We start from the raw sequence: 23,440 nt of genomic DNA on the forward strand, positions 1-23,440 counted from the left end.
TTTCCATCCCCAATTTGGGAGAGAAAGAAATTGACGACTCTCTTTCCACGATTGTCGAGAATATTACTGGGCTAGCATCGGTAGTCAGCTTTTTTGATGAAAACGATCCATCTCCTAATCAAATTAAGCGTGTGCAAGGCAGGCTGTATCACTTTGCAAATAGAGTTAATGATCTATTGTCTCTAAAGGTGAATGACGTTCAGAGGAAGCAAGCTAATACGCTCCTTGAAACTATTTCTGAATTGTCTAATAAGGTCACTCAATTGCTAACCGGCGAAGCTCCTCCCAAAACTGATCAACCCGCCACGGTGAATGTAGGTAACGAGGAAGAGCCTCCTCAGGGAGAAGTCAATAGGATAACCGTTGCTGCTCAAACTATCTCTGCCCCATCGAACAACGAATCTGAACGCCGTGCGTCATTGAGTAACATCCGCTCTGAATTAACTTCCTTGCCCTTGAAACCTTTAACGACTATGACACCTGGGTTCAGCAGCTTGCCTCATCCATTGGCAATGTTGCTTAGAGGTATCTCTAAGTTTTCCGTCAACACCACCAGTGACGTAATTTCATTTTTAAGATTTCTAGTGGAATTTCAGGATCATGCCCTTGTGTTTTCTCTTTCCCCATGTCAAATTTTGCAAATTATCTATCCTTATGCTATTGGTGTTCTATCTGACAAAATAGTTAGAGCCATTGCCGAGCAATCTTCTATTGAGGATTTCCACGCCCATTTGCTAGCTAACTTCATCCCGGCTAGGGCCAGGTCCTCCCTTATTCAGAAATACTATTATCGGGTACAGCGCTTGGATGAAAACCTGGCAGACTTCATCCAAGATATTAAGTTTTATACTAGGGTGTTTGCTCTCCACTTCCCTGAGGATCAGATCGTGCAAGCTATTGTTGAAGGGATTTCACCACCCTACAGGTCATATTTGTGTTTCGCGGCGTGCCCGCAAACCTTCTCTGAACTGGAAGCATTAGCCGTCTCTGCGGAAGGAGTTAGGTATGCCGATTCCTTGCGTGTGGCGAAAGAACCCCCGCCTTCCTTTAGTAACACTCGGCCTCCACCTCGCCGACCAGTCAATCCCCGTAAATGTTATGCTTGTGGGTCGCCTGACCATCTGCGGAATAAGTGTCCTCTGATCAAGTCAAGTGGGACAAGGAATGGAGTAGGGTCATCACAAGGCTGTTTTAAGTGTGGGGCCTTCTCACATATCGCCAAGAATTGCCCAAACTCAAATAGCACCCCCTCCTGCTCAACTTCTGGTGCAAATTCCAGCTATTCCAAGAATAAAAAGTGACTAGTGGCGTCGGCTGAGCCGACTAATCCATCTTCCCGAGACTTAGCCCCTAGTAAACAGGTTGTAAATGCAGAGAACGACCAGCCTTCAAATTCATCTTTTGAATGCCCTAAAGAGTGTCTTAGGATTGCGGCGGATACCCCCGCACCTGTTCCTTTTCTTAAGATTGAGTTAAATAACGAGCCTATAACAGCTCTCTTAGATTCAGGCAGTGTTTGTTCCATTATTTCGGCTGATTGGTATTCTAAATTGAAATCTGTTTGTAAACTCCCTGACTATGTCTCTTCTCCTGTTCAATATGTTTCGGCTAATTCATCTCCATTAGAAATTCTAGGTTCCATACATGTCAAAATTCGGGTTTTTAAGTTTACATGGAAGATCAAATTGTTTGTGGCCAAGCGTTTGTCTTGCCCCATCATATTGGGAGCGGACTTCATTTCTCACACTGGTCTTGTGCTCGATCTCCAGAGTAGGTCGTGCATATTCAAATTTGCGTCCAATTGTAGAATTCCCTTGTTAAAGTGTAATTCTGTATCATGTTCATCTATTTCGCCTACCCAGGATGAGATGTTGTTAGACCTTAGACATCTACCTGAGGAGCAGGCTGATAGTATTCGGAAACTGTGTCAGTCGTTTCCCGAGGTGTTCTCTGATACTCTTGGTGTTACTGACCTTATTGAATACAAAATTGAGGTCACGGATTCAATTCCTGTCCGTTTTCCACCGTATAGGCTATCTCCACCTAAAATGAAGGCTCTGAAAGAAATCATCGATCAGATGTTGAAGGATGGTATTATTAGGCCCTCTAAGTCAGCGTATTCTTCGCCTATTTTTCTAGTCCCGAAACCCCAAGGAGGCTTCAGGCCTGTCATTGATTACAGGGCTCTCAATCGGAAGGTGGTGTTGCAATCTGTGCCCCTTCCCGACCTTCATTCTTGCTTTTCATGGTTTCGTAAGGCCAAGTTCTTCACCATCTTGGACTTGAATCAGGCCTATAATCAAATTCCCCTTGCCGAAGAGTCTAAACATCTTACAGCGTTTGCCACGGACTGGAATTTATATGAATACAACCGCGTGCCTTTCGGGCTCCCCACGGGGGCAGCTGTGCTCACTAGGCTACTAGATAGGGTCTTTTCCGACATCAAATTTGAGTACTTATATCACTACTTGGATGATGTCGTCGTATTTTCCGAAACCTTTGAAGAACATCTAGATCATTTGCGAGAAGTTCTCAATCGCCTTCGTAAGGCTGGGTTAACTGTTAAGTTGTCCAAGGTTGCCTTTGCTAAGCCCTCTATGTCATTCCTAGGGCATATTGTGTCACCTGATGGTGTAGCAGTCGATCATTCTAGAACACAGGCCATCCGTGATTTTAAACCTCCTAAGGACATCAAAGGTATCGCTAGATTCATTGGTATGGTGAATTTCTTCAGGAAGTTTATTCCTAACTTCGCTAATAGAGCGGCGCCCTTAAACCTTCTTCGTAGGAAAGGCATCAAATTCGAGTGGGGACCTTCTCAACAAGCCGCTTTCGAAGATCTTAAATTAGCTCTCTGTAATGCCCCTGTACTTGCTATGCCTGATTTCTCGAAGAAATTCATCGTCCAAACGGACGCGTCGTCGTCAGCTGTAGCTGCAGTCCTTCTTCAAGAGACTGAACTAGGGAGGCGTCCCATCGCCTATGCATCTAGGACTCTATCGGTTCAAGAAGCCAAGTATTCCATCTATGAGCTCGAAGGGTTGGCAGTCTTATTCGCCTTAGAAAAGTTCCGTCTCTATCTGGAACATGTCAAATTCGACCTGGAGACAGATAATCAAGCCTTAAGCTGGGTCTTAGGTAGGCCGCGTCGTACTGGTCGTATAGCCCGTTGGGCCATCCGTATTTCTGCCTTCCAATTTGATGTACGACATATCAGAGGTACCGAAAATGTTGTTGCTGATGGACTCAGCCGTATGTTTCATAACGACGTCGAGACCCACGAACCGGTCGATAGTTCATCACCTTCCGAGTCCATACTATCTGGTGTTAATGCCATCTTAACAGGTGCTCCCATGCTTTTTAGGGATATTGAGAAATACCAACGTGAAGATCCGACGCTGGCTCCTATAATGGAAACCCTTTCTTCTGGGGAACATGTTGTCCCTTATGTTCTGAGGAATGGTGTTCTATGTTGCCCTTCGAGGCATGATAAGTTGATGAAAGTTGTTGTTCCAGCGGTTCTTGTACCTATGATCTTCAAATACTATCATGAGACCCCATTGGGGGGGCATCTTGGAATCTTTAAAACTCGTGAAAAGATTCGTGAAATGTTCATATGGAAAGGTATGGACGGTGAAATTCGAGAACTTGTAAAAGCTTGTAAATCTTGTTTGATCAGTAAACCCACCATGTCCACTAAAGTAGGCCTTTTGTCTTCTCATTAAGCGTCGCGCCCCATGGAACGCCTGTATATCGATTATGTGGGACCCTTCCCCCAGTCAAAGGGTAATGCCAACAAGTTCATCTTTGTGTGTGTAGATGGTTTTACAAGATTTTCCTGGTTATTTCCGACTAAGCTGGCTACCGCTCAGTCCACCATTACTTGCCTAAATTCTATTTTTGCTTCTTTTGGTCCGTGCCAATACATTGTATCTGATAATGCTAAAGCGTTTACATCAAATCTGTTTCGTAAATTCTGTTTTGACTTGTCCATCTCTCATGTAACTACATCTGCTTATTACCCTCAACCATCTCTGGCTGAACGGGTTAACCGCAATCTCAGGTCCGCACTTATTGCCTATCATCATGAAGATCATTCTAGGTGGGACACGTCCCTGCATTGGTTAGCTTTTGCTTTGAATTCGGCGGTTCATGAATCTCACAAATTTACTCCAGCTTCTTTGATGTTTAAGTTCGTTCCCAACACGCCGCTCTCTAACCTCTGGTCTCTGAATGACATTCTGCCCGAGACAATAGATCCGGACAACATTAAAGATCTTTGGAAGAAGGCTAAAGCTAATCTTAATGTGTCTCATGAAAAGGTTAGGGAAAGGTATGATCGTGGACGGAGACCCACCACTTTGAAGGTAGGTGACCAGGTTATGGTCAAAAATTTTGTTCCCGCGGGCAAGCTTGCCCCCAGATTTCATGGGCCTTGTATCATTCTCGATTTTCTTACGCCGGTTACCTTATTGCTAAGTAATCCAGCCACCGAGAGGATATTTAGAGTTCACCTGTCCCAGGTGAAACCGGTGTAATTTCTGTGTTAACTTGCTCCATATTATTTTGAAAGGATATGAAGGTTATATTTTTTTTGAGTTTCACTTTTAAGGCATTCTGCCCCTTCTGTAATATTTTGGTTTTAGATGTAAGCCTTATGTAAAACCTGCCCCGACCCGTTAAACTGCCATCCTGTTCTTGCCACGGCCATTACCACGCTCCCGTCTCCTGCTCCACTCTACACAGTGGCTTAATGAATACCATGAATATCTGCACGCCGCTGGCCCCTCACTCTCTCTACAAGCCTGTACCCTCAAAGAAAATAATTGTCCAACACAATTCTGCCGCCTAGCTTTAATGTTTCAGCGCCCCCGCAGCCGCGCAGCGCCGTGCAGCGACTGGGGAGGGGGATGGGCCCCCTCCTCTCCAGCGAGGACGACATGTGCACGGCGAGCCGGAGCTCACCTCCCGGCCAAGGCTGATGTGCGGCGCACGACCTGCTACATGCCCGCAGCCTGTATCTGTTCACCGCGGGCGCGGCGTACTTCAACACCTCTGCTCCCCTCATAGTGCGGGCGAGCGGTATCTCAGGGTACTTGAGGGGTCCGAGCGGCCTCCGTTGGACGCAAGCTGCAACGGCCGGCCTGGCCATCCGACTCAATCTACATCAACTACATGGACAGTCACCATAAGCAATAATTACATTTGGGAATTTAACAACAATATTTGGTGGACATTGCAAAATTTTTCTTCACCTTTAAGTATTAAAAGTTTATCTTCAGAAATACAAATTCTACAAACATAAAAACTTTACTGCACCGGCAACAACAAAATTTTGAAATTGCAACCAACCAAATTACTAAAATCTTATAAATGCTTCCGCAATTAATCTTAATATCAACATCAAAACTTGGACCTTATTTTGGAAACAAACCTTATGTTCTTCTGTGTTACCCCTTGGAGGAACTTTTGGGGGGGGAGGTCTGTACCGGGCGGTACACCTCTACTCTGTTTATTTAAAAGTTGCGCCAGTTGAAACTCCTCTTCTGGAGGAAGGTTGAACTTTATCTATTCTATTAATTCTCTACTTTCTCAGAAGATGTCACCACGTGGAAAATTTTGAGTTTTTGAACTGTGTCACTTTTGATGTGTTTTTGTTTCGCTTGAAGTAAGAAGTGGGAACTTTCTCTTCTAGAGGACACTACTGAAGAATTACAATAGTGCAACCTAGTGCGAAATCAAAGAACTATTTTGTTGGAGGAATTTTTATTTCAAAAGTTTGTTTCTTGTTAAATTTCTTTCTGTTATTGTTTAAGTTGGCTGTATACCCCTCCTTTTCCCCTTTGTTTGGATCTAGCCAATCCCGAATTTCTTTAATTAATTTTCCACCAATAATGGGTTTCTTTTTCCTCTATGTAGGGGTTTCTTTTCCCGAACCAATAAAGATTTTGTGGGAGGGTGTTTTATTTCCCCTAACGCCTAGAATCTTCCGCGAGAGGATATAAACTGCTGATTTTGGGGTCTCCGGGCCACTTCTGTTCCATCTTTCAGTGTATTAAGTACATAGCAGGAGGCGGGAAGCGCCTCTTTCCTCGGCAGCGATCTACTACCAGGTAATGGCCTATTAATATCTTCTTTTCTTGCTAGGTCGGCAGTTTAACTCTCGCGGCGGGTTCGAAGCGTTTTCCATCATGTAACCTTTTCCTAAAATGTAACTACTCTTTTCTTCTTTTTCTTGTAAAGTTACATATTGGGATAGAGAGTGCTAACCCTCTCGAGCTCCCACTCACATTTGTTTTGAGGTGAACTTATTTTCTCAAACTTTTCTTCGTTTATGTAATGTAAAGTGTTCTTCTCTAAGTCACCTCTGTAGTATGGGATTAGCCCTTGCGTTAGTGGCCCAGAGCCAGATTAGGTTTTAAAAGCAAAGTGTATTAGGAGTGCAAGTTCGCCTCCTCTCAAGTTGTATTTTAGAGGTCATGTATTAATCTTTTCTCACCTAATAGACCTCAGTAGGTTGGGTATTTTACCCCTGTGTATATGTCCTTTGAGGACAACTTGAAAGTTGAGTTTGGTGTGGCCTGGGAGAGGCTTAACTTTAAGAGCGAGTGGCTCTTTTCTAAAACTGAGAGTTGTATGCCTCGAGGAGGCTTTGCTGTGTAATTTGGAGCAAGGGCTCCAGGGTTTGAGTGGGGTCTTCTGCCCCTTTTGTTAAAATTGGTATATCGTAAAGTTGAGCTAGTTGCTCAAGAATTGTGTTTTCAGGGCTCGAAGCCCAAATTCTTTAATCCCTGTAATTGTACATTTCAAGTTGTATTTCGGCTACTAAGTACCTGTTCTATTTGTTGTTACCTAATTTTGAAAAGAAAATATAACCTTGTTAAATTTTAAAATTTAATTTCTCTTTAGTAGCTTGAGACCTATTCACCACCCAGCACCTTCTTTCATGCTTAACTACCACAAAAACTCGGTAACAATAATCATGGAGGGAAGTTCAGAAAATAAACCCTCGAGATGAAATTTGAACCAATCAGAGAAGCTGTTGGTAAGCGAACCGATGATGATGATGATGATGATGATGATTGTTGTTTTAAGGGGCCTAACATCTAGGTTATCGGCACATGATGGTACGAAATGAGACGAAATGCAATGACAAAACAAAAATCCAAAATTCTCCGCTGACCAGAATTCAAAGCGTGAGGACGAAAAATGAACGGATGAATATGAAGTTAAAACAATCAGTGGAGACGACCCGCAGTGCCTCAGTCTCAGAAACTGACGGAAAACAATAGTAATACCTACTGCCCAAGGGACTGCTTCAATAGCTCAATACTGAATCGATCATGCTTGTAAGCTAAAGGGGTCCAAAATATAGGTCATCGGCCTCTCATAATAGTTCTTATCGCTTGGAAAGTAGAACCATGGTATTTGACAGGTAATACTCACAGGTAATGAAATTCGAATCTGGGCCATACCCTCACGAAGTGTCGGACCCTAGATATTGGGAAAAAGGTCAGGATGTTGATAATGATCAATCAATCAATCAATCAATCAATCAATCAATCAATCAATCAATCAATGAATCAATCATCATTGATCTGCTTTTAGGACTGCCGCTCAGGTGGGATGTCCCCTTTCAATTAATTCCCTTGTCTTAAATGGTTTCAAATAACGTGGATATTTATCGAAAATTTCCCTCGATAAATTATTCCAATACTTATTCCTCTTCCTATAAAATAATATTTTTCCCTAATTTGTCCTCTTCGATTCCTAATTTATCTTCATACTTTTAAAATCTGCCCTTAAGTTACTAGGGTCATTCCACGGCATCTCTCCACTGACAGTTCGAGTCCTTGCTCCCAATTCTTCCCAGCCCAAAGTTTACAGCATTTTCATAAGAGTACTCTTTTGTACGAAAAAGGTAAAAAAAAAAAAAAAAAAAAAAAAAAGAAATGGCTAGTAGTGAGAAGGAAGCGACCGTGACTTTAATTAAGGTACAGCCCCAGCGTTTGCATGGTGTGAAAAATAGGAGACCACGGAAAACCATCTTCAGGGCTGCCGACAGTGGTGTTCGAACCCACTATCTCCCGAATACTGGACAACGGCCGCACTTAAGCGACTGCAGCTATCGAGCTCGGTTTGTCGGAAATCACCCAAAACAAATCGTGTTGCGTTCCTTTGGATATTTTTCTAGTTCTCTAATAAATCTAATGTGGATCTCATACATTCGAACCATACTCTAATTGGTGTCGTACCAGAGACTTATACGAACCCGCACCCCCCCCCTCCTCTTTTACATCCTTTTTATATCCCCTAAATATTCTCATAACCGTCTGAAGAGATCTGTAATATTTACTTACAACCTCGTTGATATATTAGACTACGCCTGCAATTCACAGAAAATTATTATTGGAAGTTGTTCGTTTTTCGTAGTAGTGTTGCGTGAGGCAAATGTAGGAAAATAGTAATCTAGAAGACTAATAGGCCCGGTTATGAAGGTTAGGATAGTCTTAGAAAGAGAGTAATACATGAGTATATAACCATATATCAAGGTATTTTACAATTTTTGTTTACGTCACACCGACGCAGATAGGTCTTATAGCGACGATGGGGCAGGAAAGGGCTAGGAATGGGAAGGAAGCAGCCGTGGCCTTAATTAAGGTACAGCACCAGCATTTGCCTGGTGTGAAAATTGGAAACCATGGAAAACCATCACCAGGGCTGCCGACAGTGGGGTTCGAACCCACTATCTCCCGAATACAAGCTCATAGCTGCGCGCCCCTAACCGCACGGCCAACTCGCCCGATTCAAGGCAAAAAGGACAGAATGAAAAATAAGTAAATACATCGTCGCACATGGAGATGTTTGTTAATTCACAGTGGCTTATACACCGAACTGTCCGTCTCTGTAGCATAACGGTTAGCACTATTAGCTGCCGTCCTCGGGGGCCCGGGTTCGATTCTCGGTACTGCTAAAAATTAAATAACTGCAGAAGGGCTGGTATGTGGTTAAAATGGTACATGCAGCTCACCTCCGTTGGGGGTGTGCCTGAAAAGAGCTGCACCACCACAGGACGAGGACACGAGTTTATTTATATACCGAACTTTAAAGGATTACGAAAATGTAAAAATCTAATTCTCTCTTATGCTGATAATAATGATGAGGTCCGCCTCCGTGATGTACTGGTTAGTGTGATTAGCTGCCACCTCCGGAGGCCTGGGTTCGATTCTCGCCTCTGCCACGGAATTTGAAACGTGGTACGAGGACTGGAACGGGGTCCACTCAGTCTCGGGATGTCAAATAAGTAGACGGGGTTCGATTCCCACCTCATCCATCCTCGAAGTGGTTTTCCGTGGCTTCCCACTTCTCCTCTAGTCAAATGCCGAGATGGTACTTGACATTGGGACATGACCGCTTCCTTCCCTCTTCCTTGTCTATCCCTTCCAATCTTCTCATCCGCCCGCAAGGCCTCTGTTCAGCATAGCAGGCGAGGCCACCTGGGTGAGGTTCTGGTCTTCCTCCCCAGTTGTTTCCCCGACCCAAAGTCTCACGCTCCAGGACACTGCCTTTGAGGCAGTAGAGGTGGGACCCCCTCGCTGAGTCCGAGGGAAAAGTCAACCCTGTACGGTAAACGGATTAAGAAGGATAGGAAAGCAAGTAATGACGAGACGAAGAAAAAGAAATGTACAGACAACCTAGCAAGTTGGCCTCGGAGTTTTGGGCCACCTACTGTGAGCTTACATTCGGGAGATGGTGACTTCGAATCCCACCGTCGGCAGCCCTGAATATGGTATTCCGTGTTTTCCCGTTTCACACCAGAAAAATGCTTGGAATATACCTTAAATAAGACCACGGTCGCTTCATTCACAATCCTAGAATTTTTCCGCCAGAAAACCTGTCTGTGTCGGTGCGACACAAAACCGTTAGCAAACATGCGAATCCATTGCACCAGCGGTCGATGCTGTAACCTTAAACATAGATGCCGTGCCCTCAGCCAACTAACTACGCAGCCACTCAATTAATTTTGTGCTGGATGGTTCTGTTGAAATACTGAGGACTTGGTGTTCTGCATGCAGAGGTAAGAGTACTGTGTAACATCTCCACACAGTAAGTCATTTCCGCACCGGGCACCTTCACTTGATTCCTATCAACATGAATTATGGAAGGAATTCGCATAGCCAACATGAGTATTCGTGGAATGCTAAGAATGACCGCTCTCTCATTCACTACACGTTGTGTCGGCCACTGACGAATTTTCATCCAAGTCTTCCAGCTATCTCGTGAAAGAATTCCCGTATTCATGTCTGTTGAACGTGCCAACCATACCGCGAGTCTCCTACCATTTATTCACAATGCTCGAAATTAATGCTTATCGGGTGGAGGCGTTCAAGGGATAGGAGATGAATAGAAGGTAACCCCCGAAGAATTTAAAAGATGACAACTTAAATAATGAGTTAATACACTATGCTTCGTGAATGATAAAAGGATGATTACGACGATAAATGTTTTAGAGAATCTAAACATCGCGATTATTGGTCACTACATACATTCGATTCGGAAGTACTTAAGTACCTTAAATCAAATCAAATCAGTCCATACTAATCTGCATTTAGGGCAGTCGCCCAGTTGGCAGATTCCCTATCTGTTGTTTTCCTAGCCTTTTCTTAAATGATTTCAAAGAAATTGGAAATTTATTGTACATCTCCCTTGGTAAGTTATTTCAATCCCTTACTCCCCTTCCTATAAATGAATATTTGCCCCAATTTGTCCTCTTGAATTCCAACTTTATCTTCACATTGTAATCTTTCCTACTTTTAAAGACACCACTCAAACTTATTCGTCTACTAATGTCATTCCACGCCATCTCTCCGCTGACAGCTCGGAACATACCACTTAGTCGAGCAGCTCGTCTCCTTTCCCCCACGTCTTCTCAGCCCAAACTTTGCAACATTTTTGTAACGCTACTCTTTCGTCGAAAATTACCCAGAACAATTCTAACTGCTTTTCTTTGGAATTTTGTCCAGTTCTCGAATCAAGTAATCCTGGTGAGGGTCCCAAACACTGGAACCATACTCTAGTTGGGTTCTTACCAACTTAACTTAACAATTAACTTAATTATAATTAATCCTCCTTGCAAGAACTGTCAGCGTAGTTCCGCGAGTCCCGGGTTCGACGCCCGACAGGTCCGCGGATTTTAACATTAGAACCGCCGGAATATATTATATACCTGGAACCACCGATGCGGTCATTTTGACTGCAATTGAAATTATTATATTTTCGTTCCCCATACTCACGGTTACTCATTATCGTTTTGCCGCTGTTTCTGCACATTGTTTTAGGCGTTTCGATGTTTATTTGTCAATAAAAAGACGCCACGCACTCGTTACGTTGTCTTCAGAAACATGCCGCTTTGAATATGGAGCAAGTCCTTGATTTTCTTTCAAGGGGGTATGGCGAGCAATCCAACCAGGTGTCATCTTCCCAGTCTTGTACAGTCCATTCCCTGATGCCATCAGTACCTAATGGCGCATTATCTGGCCATGGAAGGCTTTTACCTTGGTTGTCGCGTCCCCTATGATACCATGCTTTACGGGTTTCTGTTTCTACGGCTGTAATAAAATAACTGAAAACTCGTCAGTACTCAGCCTATACGAGGCATCATTATAATTTGAATACGGTACAAATCAAGGAATTTCATCAAACTTATGCTGATAATTATAATAATACTAATATCAACTTACCTTCAGTCTGAACAATCCGGTTTTTAGCGTGATCTGAATCACTTCTTTCCGAGTTATCACCTGATTGGTAGTAATCTATGTATGCATTTTCTCTTTTTCGGTCCTTTATATCCGGACCACATTCTGCATCAGACATATCTTCAAGAATTTCAAGAAATAGACTCAGCAACCATGTTTACTGTGCTGTGACAAGCTGACGAATGATAAAACTACCGGAGACACAGCGAAAATAATGCTCGTACAATTCGTAATATATCCGAGTTCCATTGTTGTGTTTTTGAAGATTACCGTTGTTGATAAGATAATTATAAGTAGATGATTGCATCTCAACGAGAGATATGTGTTATAATACTGTACATTTGAATATGATAATTAATACAGCGGTCAAAATGACAAAAATCCAATGATGCAAATTTAATTATATTTAATATGGATTTTCCTGACCACTAATCAATAAAAAGTCACTGCAGCCCAATATCCTACAATAAAAACTGTAGTCAGAATTGAGTCTGGAAAATGTGTAGCGGTCATTTTGACCACTCCGGTGATTCTAGTGCTCTGCGAATGTTCAATCCCTCCTCTTCGGGGACTGAGGATTTGTATACACGTCTCATCATCTACCACATTATACTACAAACCACAATAGAAAGATATATCCCTCCACAGAGAGTTGGCGTCAGGAAGGGCACCCGACCCAGAATTTCAGCCAGATCAGTCAAAGTGCCAATCCCCTGCCATGTAAACTTCACTAAGGCTCATATTCACTACCGCGAGGAGTAAAAGCTGTTATCTTGGTTTAAGGCTGAGGAAAACCAAAATAACAGTTACATTTATCTTCACCAACAACTTTATCTCGGATAACGGGTATTATCTTGGTTTGATATTTTCGCGGAGAAAGGTTGGCCGATAAAACAGGAAATCTAAGGGGCAGCTCGTAGATGGCTAACTGAAAATGAAAGAGAAAAGCAAAACGTCCTAGGTGGAAAAAAAAAGAACGCACTACATACTTTGAGGATTGCGATGGCACTGATTATGAAACACGTTTCGGGTTATCTAAAGCTTTGACATTGTCAGTGTTATCCATGATCGAACATAACCTGGAGTTACCAACACAAAAATACGCCTAAAATAAATAATCGATTGTAGCTTAGGCCTAAATGCTCTACGGTAGGCGACTGGTCGATTTTTTAATGAAGAGCTAAGGAATATTGCCTTATTTTTTGAGTGAAATATACAATGTATAGGCTATAATTTGTTTTCTTACTTTTTATGATGTTAATGCTTTCTGGCACCAAATTCGGTAACAATTCCTTCTCTTGGAACGTCATATTAAGCTCCTTGCTTCGTTTCTACTCAATAACGGACATAATTTATGATAAATTATTTGGAAACACGGAATGTAACTAAAATCTTGTTTACTTTCCGATAGTGGCGGCAGCAAGTACTCATTTGTTTTCAGAGCATCAGTATGAAAAATTTAAGGTTCAAATTCAGGCTCGTATTCAGCAATGTCAGATACTTTTGCTGTTATCTTCGATTTCCAAAACTCAGATAATGTCATTATCTCGGATAAGGCTCACTTCCGTATTCACCACAGAATGTATTCTCCCGGTTTGATGATGATGATGATGATGATGATGCGTGTTGTTTAAAGGGGCCTAACATCTAGGTCATCGGCCTCTAATTGTACCAAATGAGACGAAATATAACGACAGTTTAAAGTCCAAAATCCTCCACTGACCAGAATTCAAAACGTGAGGACGAAGAATGAATGGATGGATATGAATTTAAAAGAATCAGTGGATCCGACCCGCATTGCCCCACATTCGCAGAAACTGATTAGTACCGCAACATGTCAAATAGCATGGTTCTACGTTCCTAGCGATAAGTACCATTATGAGGGACCAATGACTTGGATTTTGGACCCCTGACCAAGGGACTGCTTCTAAAGCACAATCCTGAATAGAAGATGCTTGTAGTCTAAAGGGGTCTGTATTACATGTGACTAGTACCATAATGTGTGGAATACCGCGAGTCTACTTTTGATGTTCATCACATAAGTGTACTAATCACAGGGACTCGCAGTATCCCGTGGTGTTTCTCACATATTGGGTACTAATCATAAGCAAGACAGAACCATGGTGTCGCTCATATAGTGGTACTAATCACAGGTACTGTAAAAGCCGAAAGCACACACTGTCGCTACTCATCACAAACCTATTGTGTACCTAACATAGTGGTACTACTCGCAAGTAAAAGCGTCCATGGTGTTCCCCGCGCGGTGGTACCTATTGAAAATAGTCTCATGGTTCTAAAATTCGATCATCCCGTGATCGCCCGGCTCCATGGCTAAATGGTTAGCGTGCTGGCCTTTGGTCCAGGGAGTCCCGGGTTACATTCCCGGCAGGGTCGGGAGATTTTAACCTTAATTGGTTCATTCCGATGGCTCGGGTGCTGGGTGTGTGTGCCGTCTTGATCATTAGAATTCATGACAGGTAGGGCCCCAGACGCGGAGATCGACTATATGGCGTCAGCGAAAGACCTGCACTAGGCCTCTTCGGAGGCCGCACGCCCTTTTTTTATCCCTTAGTCGACCCTTTTAGTCACCTCTTACGACAGGCAGGGGATACCGTGGGTGTATTCTTCGTCTGCGTTCCCCACCCACAGGGGTTTTGTGTTCGGTCCGCGAGAGCTATTTTATTTCGCTCAAGTCCGCCGGCAAGCCGGTTAGGATCCCACTATCCGCCACTTGGGACGCGCCGCGTGGGAGTATCACCTCTCCCCCTGCTACGCCAGCGTAGTACGTTCGTGTTATCTGGGTTTACTAAAACGAAGATTCCGTTTCAATCTGAGTTTGAACCGCAAATGTTTTCGTAGTGACGCACGGAAAACAAATGACTAGCCTACGTACTGCCGCCACTATCGATATGTAAACAAGTTTTTGATTCCAATCGGGGTTTGCAAATAATTTGCATAAATTATGTCCGCTATTGAGCAGAAACGAAGAAAGAAGCCTAATATGACTTTCCAAGAGAGCGAATTGTTATTGAACTCGATGGCAGAAAGCGTTAGCAACATAGGGAATAAGAAAGCAAATTATAGCCTACACATTGATATCACTCTAAAAATAACACAGTATTTCTTAATTCTTCATTAAAAAGTCACCCAGTCATGTACCGTACAAGATATAAGCTATACTCGAGAATTTACCTTAGGCCTACCTATGTGTTGGGAATTCCAGGTTATGTTCGGAAGCTTCAGATAACGTAAAATGTGTCTGAATATCAGAGCCGTTGTAGTCCTGGAAATGTGTCGCACGTTCTTATATCCATCGAGGACGTTTATTAATTGCATAATCTTGATCATGTTACTCGCCGCTGTGATTTTATCCTTCAATTAGGTATTCCAGCCGGCTACGAGCTGCCATCTTGGAAGGCTATTACCTTAGATTTGCCATTTTATCGGTCAACAAATCTCCGGCAAAACTTAAAACCGAGATAATACCAGTTATCCCAGATAATGTTGTTGGTGAATACAATTTAAATTAAGATGAAAGCTTTTACACACGGGCCTCACTGGGTAAGAGAATTGTGAATGGGTATGAATTTAATATTGCAGTTGGCATTAATTGAAGAACGCAGCATTTTTAATACGGTCATATTTCATTCATTTCGTATGTTATATAATCCAAACGCCGCCTCTGTGGTGTAGTGGTTAGCTGCCACCCCCGGAGGTCCGGGTTCGATTCCCGGCTCTGCCACGAAATTTGAAAAGTGGTACGAGGGCTGGAACGGGGTCCACTCAGCCTCGGGAGGTCAACTGAGTAGAGGTGGGTTCGATTCCCACCTCAGCCATCCTGGAAGTGGTTTTCCGTGGTTTCCCACTTCTCCAGGCGAATGCCGGAATGGTACCTAACTTAAGGCCACGGCCGCTGCCTTCCCTCTTCCTTGCCTATCCCGTCCAATCTTCCAATCCCTCCACAAGGGCCCTGTTCAGCATAGCAGGTGAGGCCGCCTGGGCGAGGTACTGGTCATTCTCCCCAGTTGTATCCCCGACCAAGAGTCTGAAGCTCTAGGACACTGCCCTTGAGGCGGTAGAGGTGGGATCCCTCGCTGAGTCCGAGGGAAAAGCCGGACCTAGAGAGTAAACAGATGATGATGATGATGATGATGATGATGATGATGATGATGATGATGATGATGATGATGATGATGATGATAGAATCCAAACTAGGATGCATAAGAAGTAATAAAAATCTGCAAGTACTCCTCCGAAAAGGAAATCAACTTTACCTCCTCTAAAGGTCAGTTCGGTTCAAATGGAGGAAGATTCGTTCTCAACGTAACCTAACCTTGTCTTGCCACGACTTTGGTACCATTTGCAGACTTAGCCTTTCTCCCTTGTTAGTACTGAAGGTAGTGATCTAGAGTTACTTTCTAACTGTTTTGTTCCATTCAGTGTCGCTAACCACACAGTTTAGGGACCCTACTTTCCGATATAACGTCTTACAGTTACTGTTAATCTTGCAGGTTGGCACTATGTAGTCATGATTGTTTCGTGACTTACGCAATGCCCTGCCGTGTTGTGAAAATCATCAGTGTTACAATTGCGGAAGTAAGTAAATCATATTTTCTTTCTTCTGTAGGATTGTAAGTCTGTTTGGGTAACACTAGGTAAGTAGACTTATGATATACACTGACTGACAGAGCAAATGCAACACCAAGAAGGAGTGGTCAGAACTTTATGCCAATTGCAGGGTAGACTGACGTCACTGAGGTATGCTCATGATGTGAAATGCGCCGCTGTGCTGCGCACGTAGCGAACGATAAATGGGACACGGCGTTGGCGAATGGCCCACTTCGTACCGTGATTTCTCAGCCGACAGTCATTGTAGAACGTGTTGTCGTGTGCCACAGGACACGTGTATAGCTAAGAATGCCAGGCCGCCGTCAACGGAGGCATTTCCAGCAGACAGACGACTTTACGAGGGGTATGGTGATCGGGCTGAGAAGGGCAGGTTGGTCGCTTCGTCAAATCGCAGCCGATACCCATAGGGATGTGTCCACGGTGCAGCGCCTATGGCGAAGATGGTTGGCGCAGGGACATGTGGCACGTGCGAGGGGTCCAGGCGCAGCCCGAGTGACGTCAGCACGCGAGGATCGGCGCATCCGCCGCCAAGCGGTGAAGCGGTGGCAGCCCCGCACGCCACGCCAACCGCCATTCTTCAGCATGTGCAAGACACCCTGGCTGTTCCAATATCGACCAGAACAATTTCCCGTCGATTGGTTGAAGGAGGCCTGCACTCCCGGCGACCGCTCAGAAGACTACCATTGACTCCACAGCATAGACGTGCACGCCTGGCATGGTGCCGGGCTAGAGCGACTTGGATGAGGGAATGGCGGAACGTCGTGTTCTCCGATGAGTCACGCTTCTGTTCTGTCAGTGATAGTCACCGCAGACGAGTGTGGCGTCGGCGTGGAGAAAGGTCAAATCCGGCAGTAACTGTGGAGCGCCCTACCGCTAGACAACGCGGCATCATGGTTTGGGGCGCTATTGCGTATGATTCCACGTCACCTCTAGTGCGTATTCAAGGCACGTTAAATGCCCACCGCTACGTGCAGCATGTGCTGCGGCCGGTGGCACTCCCGTACCTTCAGGGGCTGCCCAATGCTCTGTTTCAGCAGGATAATGCCCGCCCACACACTGCTCGCATCTCACAACAGGCTCTACGAGGTGTACAGATGCTTCCGTGGCCAGCGTACTCTCCGGATCTCTCACCAATCGAACACGTGTGGGATCTCATTGGACGCCGTTTGCAAACTCTGCCCCAGCCTCGTACGGACGACCAACTGTGGCAAATGGTTGACAGAGAATGGAGAACCATCCCTCAGGACACCATCCGCACTCTTATTGATTCTGTACCTCGACGTGTTTCTGCGTGCATCGCCGCTCGCGGTGGTCCTACATCCTACTGCGTCGATGCCGTGCGCATTGTGTAACCTGCATATCGGTTTGAAATAAACATCAATTATTCGTCCGTGCCGTCTCTGTTTTTTCCAACTTTCATCCCTTTCGAACCACTCCTTCTTGGTGTTGCATTTGCTCTGTCAGTCAGTGTACGTACATGTACGTGTAATATATTTGCTTGTTTGTATTATTACAGCATGGTTTCATTGCAGTCCGACAAATAATAGAAACTTTCAAGAAGGGAGCTGAATTATTTACACAAGGAAAATACCCACGAATAGGGTTATAATAATGCGTATATCAAAATAAATGCAGATATATACCGTAACATCAAATTGATTGAGGGTGAGAGAGAGTGTTTATTTTCTTAATTCCTCATTGAGATTGAAAACCGTCTTCATTGTGACTACCTTGGTTGATCATTTACTGTACTTGGGTGTCAGGCTCCATGGCTAAATGGTTAGTGTGCTGGTCTTTGGTTCACGGAGCCCCGGGTTCGATTCCCGACCAAGTCGGGAATTTTAACCTTAATTGGTTATTTCCACTGACTCGGGGACTGCCTGTGTGTGTCGTCCTTAAACGGAAAAAAACAAGTAAAGAATGAAAAAGTCAGAAAAAATGCTAAAAGAGCACAAAAAAGGAAAATGCTCAAAAATTATTAAAAAAAGAAAAAATGGCTAAATGGTTAGCGTGCTGGCCTTTGGTCACAGGGGTCCCGGGTTCGATTCCCGGCAGGGTCGGGAATTTTAACCATAATTGGTTAATTTCACTTGCACGGGGGCTGGGTGTATTTGACGTCTTCATCATCATTCCAACCTCATCACGACGCGCAGGTCGCCTACGGGAGTCAAATAAAAATACCTGCATCTGGCGAGCCGAACTTGTCCTCGGACACTCCCGGCACTAAAAGTCATACGCCAGTTCCTTTCATATTTTTCATTTACTTGGGTAAGGGAACCTCCATTATTGATACTTTTATTGAGATTAGTCCCGGTCTAGAAAGCCAAGAATAACGGCCGAGAGGATTCGCCGTGCTGACCACACGACACCTCGTAATCTGCAGGCCTTCGGGCTGAGCAGCGGTCGCTTGGTAGGCCAAGGCCCTTCAAGGGCTGTAGTGCCATGGGTTTGGTTTGGTATTGAGGTTAGTTTGTTGATATTTATATCTCGTGATTTCAATGTGTAACTAGTCAAGTTAGCAGCTGTGATGAGCCATTAATAAAATAAAAAAATAGGGCGGCGATAACGCTGAGTACTATAATTGAGAAGAGGCCAACAAGAATAATTAAAAGTACGAACCACTCTACTGGATTTGTTCGTAGAGGAGGATTCAAGCAGTTCTCAAATGATATCTAACCACTTCAAGAGCGTTCAGAGTTCTAGAATCAATTATGCATTGTACCTTTCATGGACCCTAAATACAACGATGTGGAGGTGTTATCTGTAAAAAAAAAAAAAAAAAAAGTATGGCTTTTAGTGCCGGGAGATCACAGGACGGGTTCGGCTCGCCAGGTGCAGGTCTTTTGATTTTACACCCGAAGGCGACCTGCGCGTCGTGATGAGGATGAAATGATGATGAAGACAACACACACACCCAGCCCCTGTGCCAGGGAAATTAACCAATAGTGGTTAAAATTCCCGACTCTGCCGGGAATCGAACCCGGGACCCCTGTGACCAAAGGCCAGCACGCTAACCAATTAACCATGGAGCCGGACATCTGTACAGTAATACCCCGCAACTCCGTGTCGACGAAGTTCACCTTGGATCTGCCTAATTCCGTTCCTGGTCTGTTTAAAGACTTCAAGATCGCCCGTTTCTCCGTATGGGTAGGAGGTAGGCATACCTTTTGTTCCATCCAACTTGATGGAAGGAGATTCCTGAGCAATGGTGAGTAATCGTCTTTTTCATCTACTCCTGATGAACTAGAAAGTTCTTCGTAGTAGAGTCTTCCCTACCACTGATAGATTTATTACCAGAGATTCAATTCTTGTATAAGAATTCATTAATAGGTCCAAACCAAACCAAACCAAACCCCATGGCGCGACAGCCCCGAAGAGCCATGGCCTACCAAGCGACCGCTGCTCAGCCCGAAGGCCTGCAGATTACGAGGTGTCGTGTGGTCAGCACATCGGCCGTTATTCTTGGTTTTCTGGACCAGGGCCGCCATCTCACCGTCAGATAGCTCCTCAATTGTAATCGCGTAGGCTAAGTGGACCTCAAACCAGCCCTGAGATGCAGGTAAAAATCCTTGACCTGACGAGGAATCGAACCCGGGCCCACCAGGTAAGAGGCAGGCACGCTACCCCTACACCGTGGCTATTAATAGGTCCACCTGTTCAATATGAATCGTGTTGATTATAATAAAAGTTATCTAAAACATTAGGACACGTTTCAGCCTATCATATTTGACCATCTTCAGTTGTAATCAAAACTGTTCCAAACACTACCGCCAAGATTCAGAAAGAAACTGTGCAATTATTGCCGTTATTATTATAGTCGTCAGACAATAGATCATGTAATTGTAAAATGAAGTTTACTTTCAGAAATTATCATCCAGATTTTTGTTTTGAACTCGTCAAATTCAAGCAAGCAAACACTCCAAAACCCACATGTCACGTACGGAATACTAAGTTACAGCCAGAGAATCAATAAAAGACTCACCTGCCAGTAGGACGACAAACGTCAATGCGGTGCATGTATTCATTGCGACTCGGAACAAGAAGACGTCAGCCAGGAGTATAAACACAGACGGGACTGTCGACACTTGTGTTGTCCACGCAGTCTGTGAAAGGGGAATGACTCATTGGTGGGGGTAATAACCACTCCCACAGCCTTACTACTATTAGAGCAGCCAGTTCCTTCCGAATGAGGTGGCCTGTTTTACACGACCCAATGCTTTATGTTACAACGTATCGATCTGCATTCAACAATAACGTCAATAGAGTATGGTGTATACAGCATTGAACAAGAGCTATGTAGAGTTACTGGATAGGCCCATTCACCCGTGTATGATACATTTTGCTAGTCGATTAGCATTAAAAGGTACAAATATGTCACAGGTCTGCGCCAGTACGTCTTTTGACAGAAGCGCACTTCATACACGCAATCAAGAGAACTCGCCTAGAAGTAGCTGAGGACTGAACTATTCGAAAATCGGCAAAATATTTATTTCATTATAATTTAATAATTTTGTTTATATGATGTTAATCACGATGTAGTAACATGGATTATACTCAGGTTAAATAATAATAATAATAATAATAATAATAATAATAATAATAATAATAATAATAATAATAATAATAATGGGCATCTAGTGAAAATGGATGAAAACCGATTGACCAGGAAGATTTTGAATACATTGTCGGACTAAAAACAATCAGGAAGTGGGTGGAGGAGACAAGCAGGACGCAGAATAGATTTTCTAGTAAAATTTTAGTAAATTGATATTGGCTTTACGTCGCACCGACACAGATAGGTCATATGGCGACGATGGGAGAGTAAAGGGCTAGGACTGGGAAGGAAGCGGCCGTGGCCTTAATTAAGCATTTGCCTGGTGTGAAAATGGGAAACCACGGAAAACTATCTTAGGGGCTGCCGACAGTGGGGTTCGAACCCACTATCTCCCGAATACTGGATACTTGCCGCACTTAAACGACAGCAGCTATCGAGCTCGGTGCAGAATAGATTAACATAACAACAGAACTGAAGCACAACAGACAACAATAAAGAAGCGCTGGTGGTAATTACAGTCTTTTTTGCTTTTTGTTCTTTACAATTGGCATCATGTCGCACCGACACAGACAGGTCTTATGGCGACGACGGGATAGGAAAGGCCTAGGAGTGGGAAGGAAGCGACCGTGGCCTTAATTAAGGTAATGTCCCAGCCTCAGCATTTCTTGGGTGTGAATATGAGAAACCACGGAAAATCATTTTCAGGGCTGCCAACAGTGGAGTTCAAACGTACTATTCCCGGGTGCAAGCTCACAGCTGCGCGTCCCTAACCGCACGGCCAACTCACCTGGTAATTATTGTCTTAGGAGGAAGTATAACTAGGCAACCATCCTCTATTAACACTAATACGAGTTTTAAAAATTGAAAGGGGTCTGTTACTTCAAAAATAAAGATATCGGCTAAAGACGAGGGCCACGAAGGTCGTCGAAATGAAAGTCTTCCTAAACATCGCAACCTAATACCGTCGGGGTCGGAGAAGAACAAGTGTTGATCAAGGGAGGTCGGATAGGATAGAAGAAAATGAGGAGCCTGGCACACGTAAGTGGATGCAATGCCAGGACTCAGCTAAGGGCCTCGTGCTCGCCAACCACGCTCCCAAGTTAAGGGAGTGACTGCAGAAAGGTAAATTACCTAACTGCTCAATGAATTCATCCATGAAGGATAAAATAAGCAGGAGACCAAGTAGGTGATACATTCAGCACTTAATTATTTCAAGAGAGCAGCTGGAAAGCAGATAATTCAACGTAGCAATCTGCGAATATAATAGATACACTTTGATTCCTTCACACCTCTCATGCCGAAACTTACCTTGAACCTTCGATAATAGCCGATATGATAGCAAAAGACCACATGAAAATCTGTAGCTGCTTGTTTCCACTGAAAGGGCCCGAAATAAACCCCTGAATTGCGAGTATAAACAGTAGGAAAGTGATATTAGTCGTCTCAGGTTTCACTGAACACCCCTCGCCATGTTACCATATGGCTACGTACAGTAGCATTCCAGCTTCGATTCCAGGATCATGCAGAGGAAATAAGCAGCTAATTGTTAGTATGTTGTCCTCTGTTTTCTGGTAACACATTGGTTATATCATGAAAGTTTCAAGGGGATAAAATAGCATAAGGTTTTCCGAACTGCAAGGTAGTTTACCACAAACAGAGGGGGTACCACAGTTGTGTTAATATATTTTATCAACCTTGTAATCATTTTGATAAATAATCACAAACGGACATATTTATTGGTTTACGTTGTTGATGTAAATGTGGCCGCAGAAGATCCATCATGATAGCCGAAACTGTGAAAATAACTTTTATATTTCGGCATGAAGGATGAGACATTTCCCTTGTCAGTGACCTGCGGACTGAATACTGAAGGCGGCTTATAATCGAATATAATTTGAATGTACGGACCACTACGGTGACCAAGAGTGTTGCCAACTCATAATCGCACGCAGTCGCTAACTCCATGAAAAAAAAGTTGCTAGATTGTCGCTACCGGGCGAGTTGGCCGTGCGGGTAGCGGCGCGCAGCTGTGAGCTTGCATCCGGGAGATAGTGGGTTCGAACTCCACTGTCGGCAGCCCTGAAGATGGTTTTACGTGGTTTCCCATTTTCACACCAGGCAAATGTTGGGACTGTACCTTAATTAAGGCCACAGCCGCTTCCTTCCCATTCCTATCACATCGTCGCCATAAGATCTGTGTCGTTGCGGCTTAAAGCAAATAGAAAAAAAAAAAGACTGTCGCTAAACGAAACGTTAAAAGTCGTAGAAATGTCGCTAAATTTAAATCTCCTATACTATTTTTTACATTACATAATAAATCCCAAATTGAACTGACCTATTCTGCGTCTGAAAATGCATATATATCTTACTGTACGCGTATAAACGTCACTTATAAATTCCGATATATCTTACTGTACGCGTATAAACGTCACTTATAAATTCCGAAATTAACCACTGATACAACAGACACTACACTTGTGATAACGACAGCAATATC

General features: G+C 43.8%; 1 protein-coding gene across 1 annotated transcript in view; it reads right to left on the minus strand.

Moving 5' to 3' along the window:
- Positions 1 to 20,447, minus strand: part of LOC136874418 (mambaquaretin-4) — an 83,364-nt gene extending 62,917 nt beyond the window's left edge. Inside the window, exon 1 of the mRNA XM_067148051.2 lies at positions 20,371 to 20,447. Coding sequence (XP_067004152.2) covers positions 20,371 to 20,413 — 43 coding nt within the window. The 5' untranslated portion in view covers positions 20,414 to 20,447. The remainder of the gene's footprint in view (positions 1 to 20,370) is intronic.
- Positions 20,448 to 23,440: the final 2,993 nt, after the last annotated feature.

This window comes from Anabrus simplex, chromosome 5 (assembly GCF_040414725.1).
Source record: "Anabrus simplex isolate iqAnaSimp1 chromosome 5, ASM4041472v1, whole genome shotgun sequence".
In the NCBI taxonomy this organism is placed as follows: Eukaryota; Metazoa; Arthropoda; class Insecta; order Orthoptera; family Tettigoniidae; genus Anabrus; species Anabrus simplex.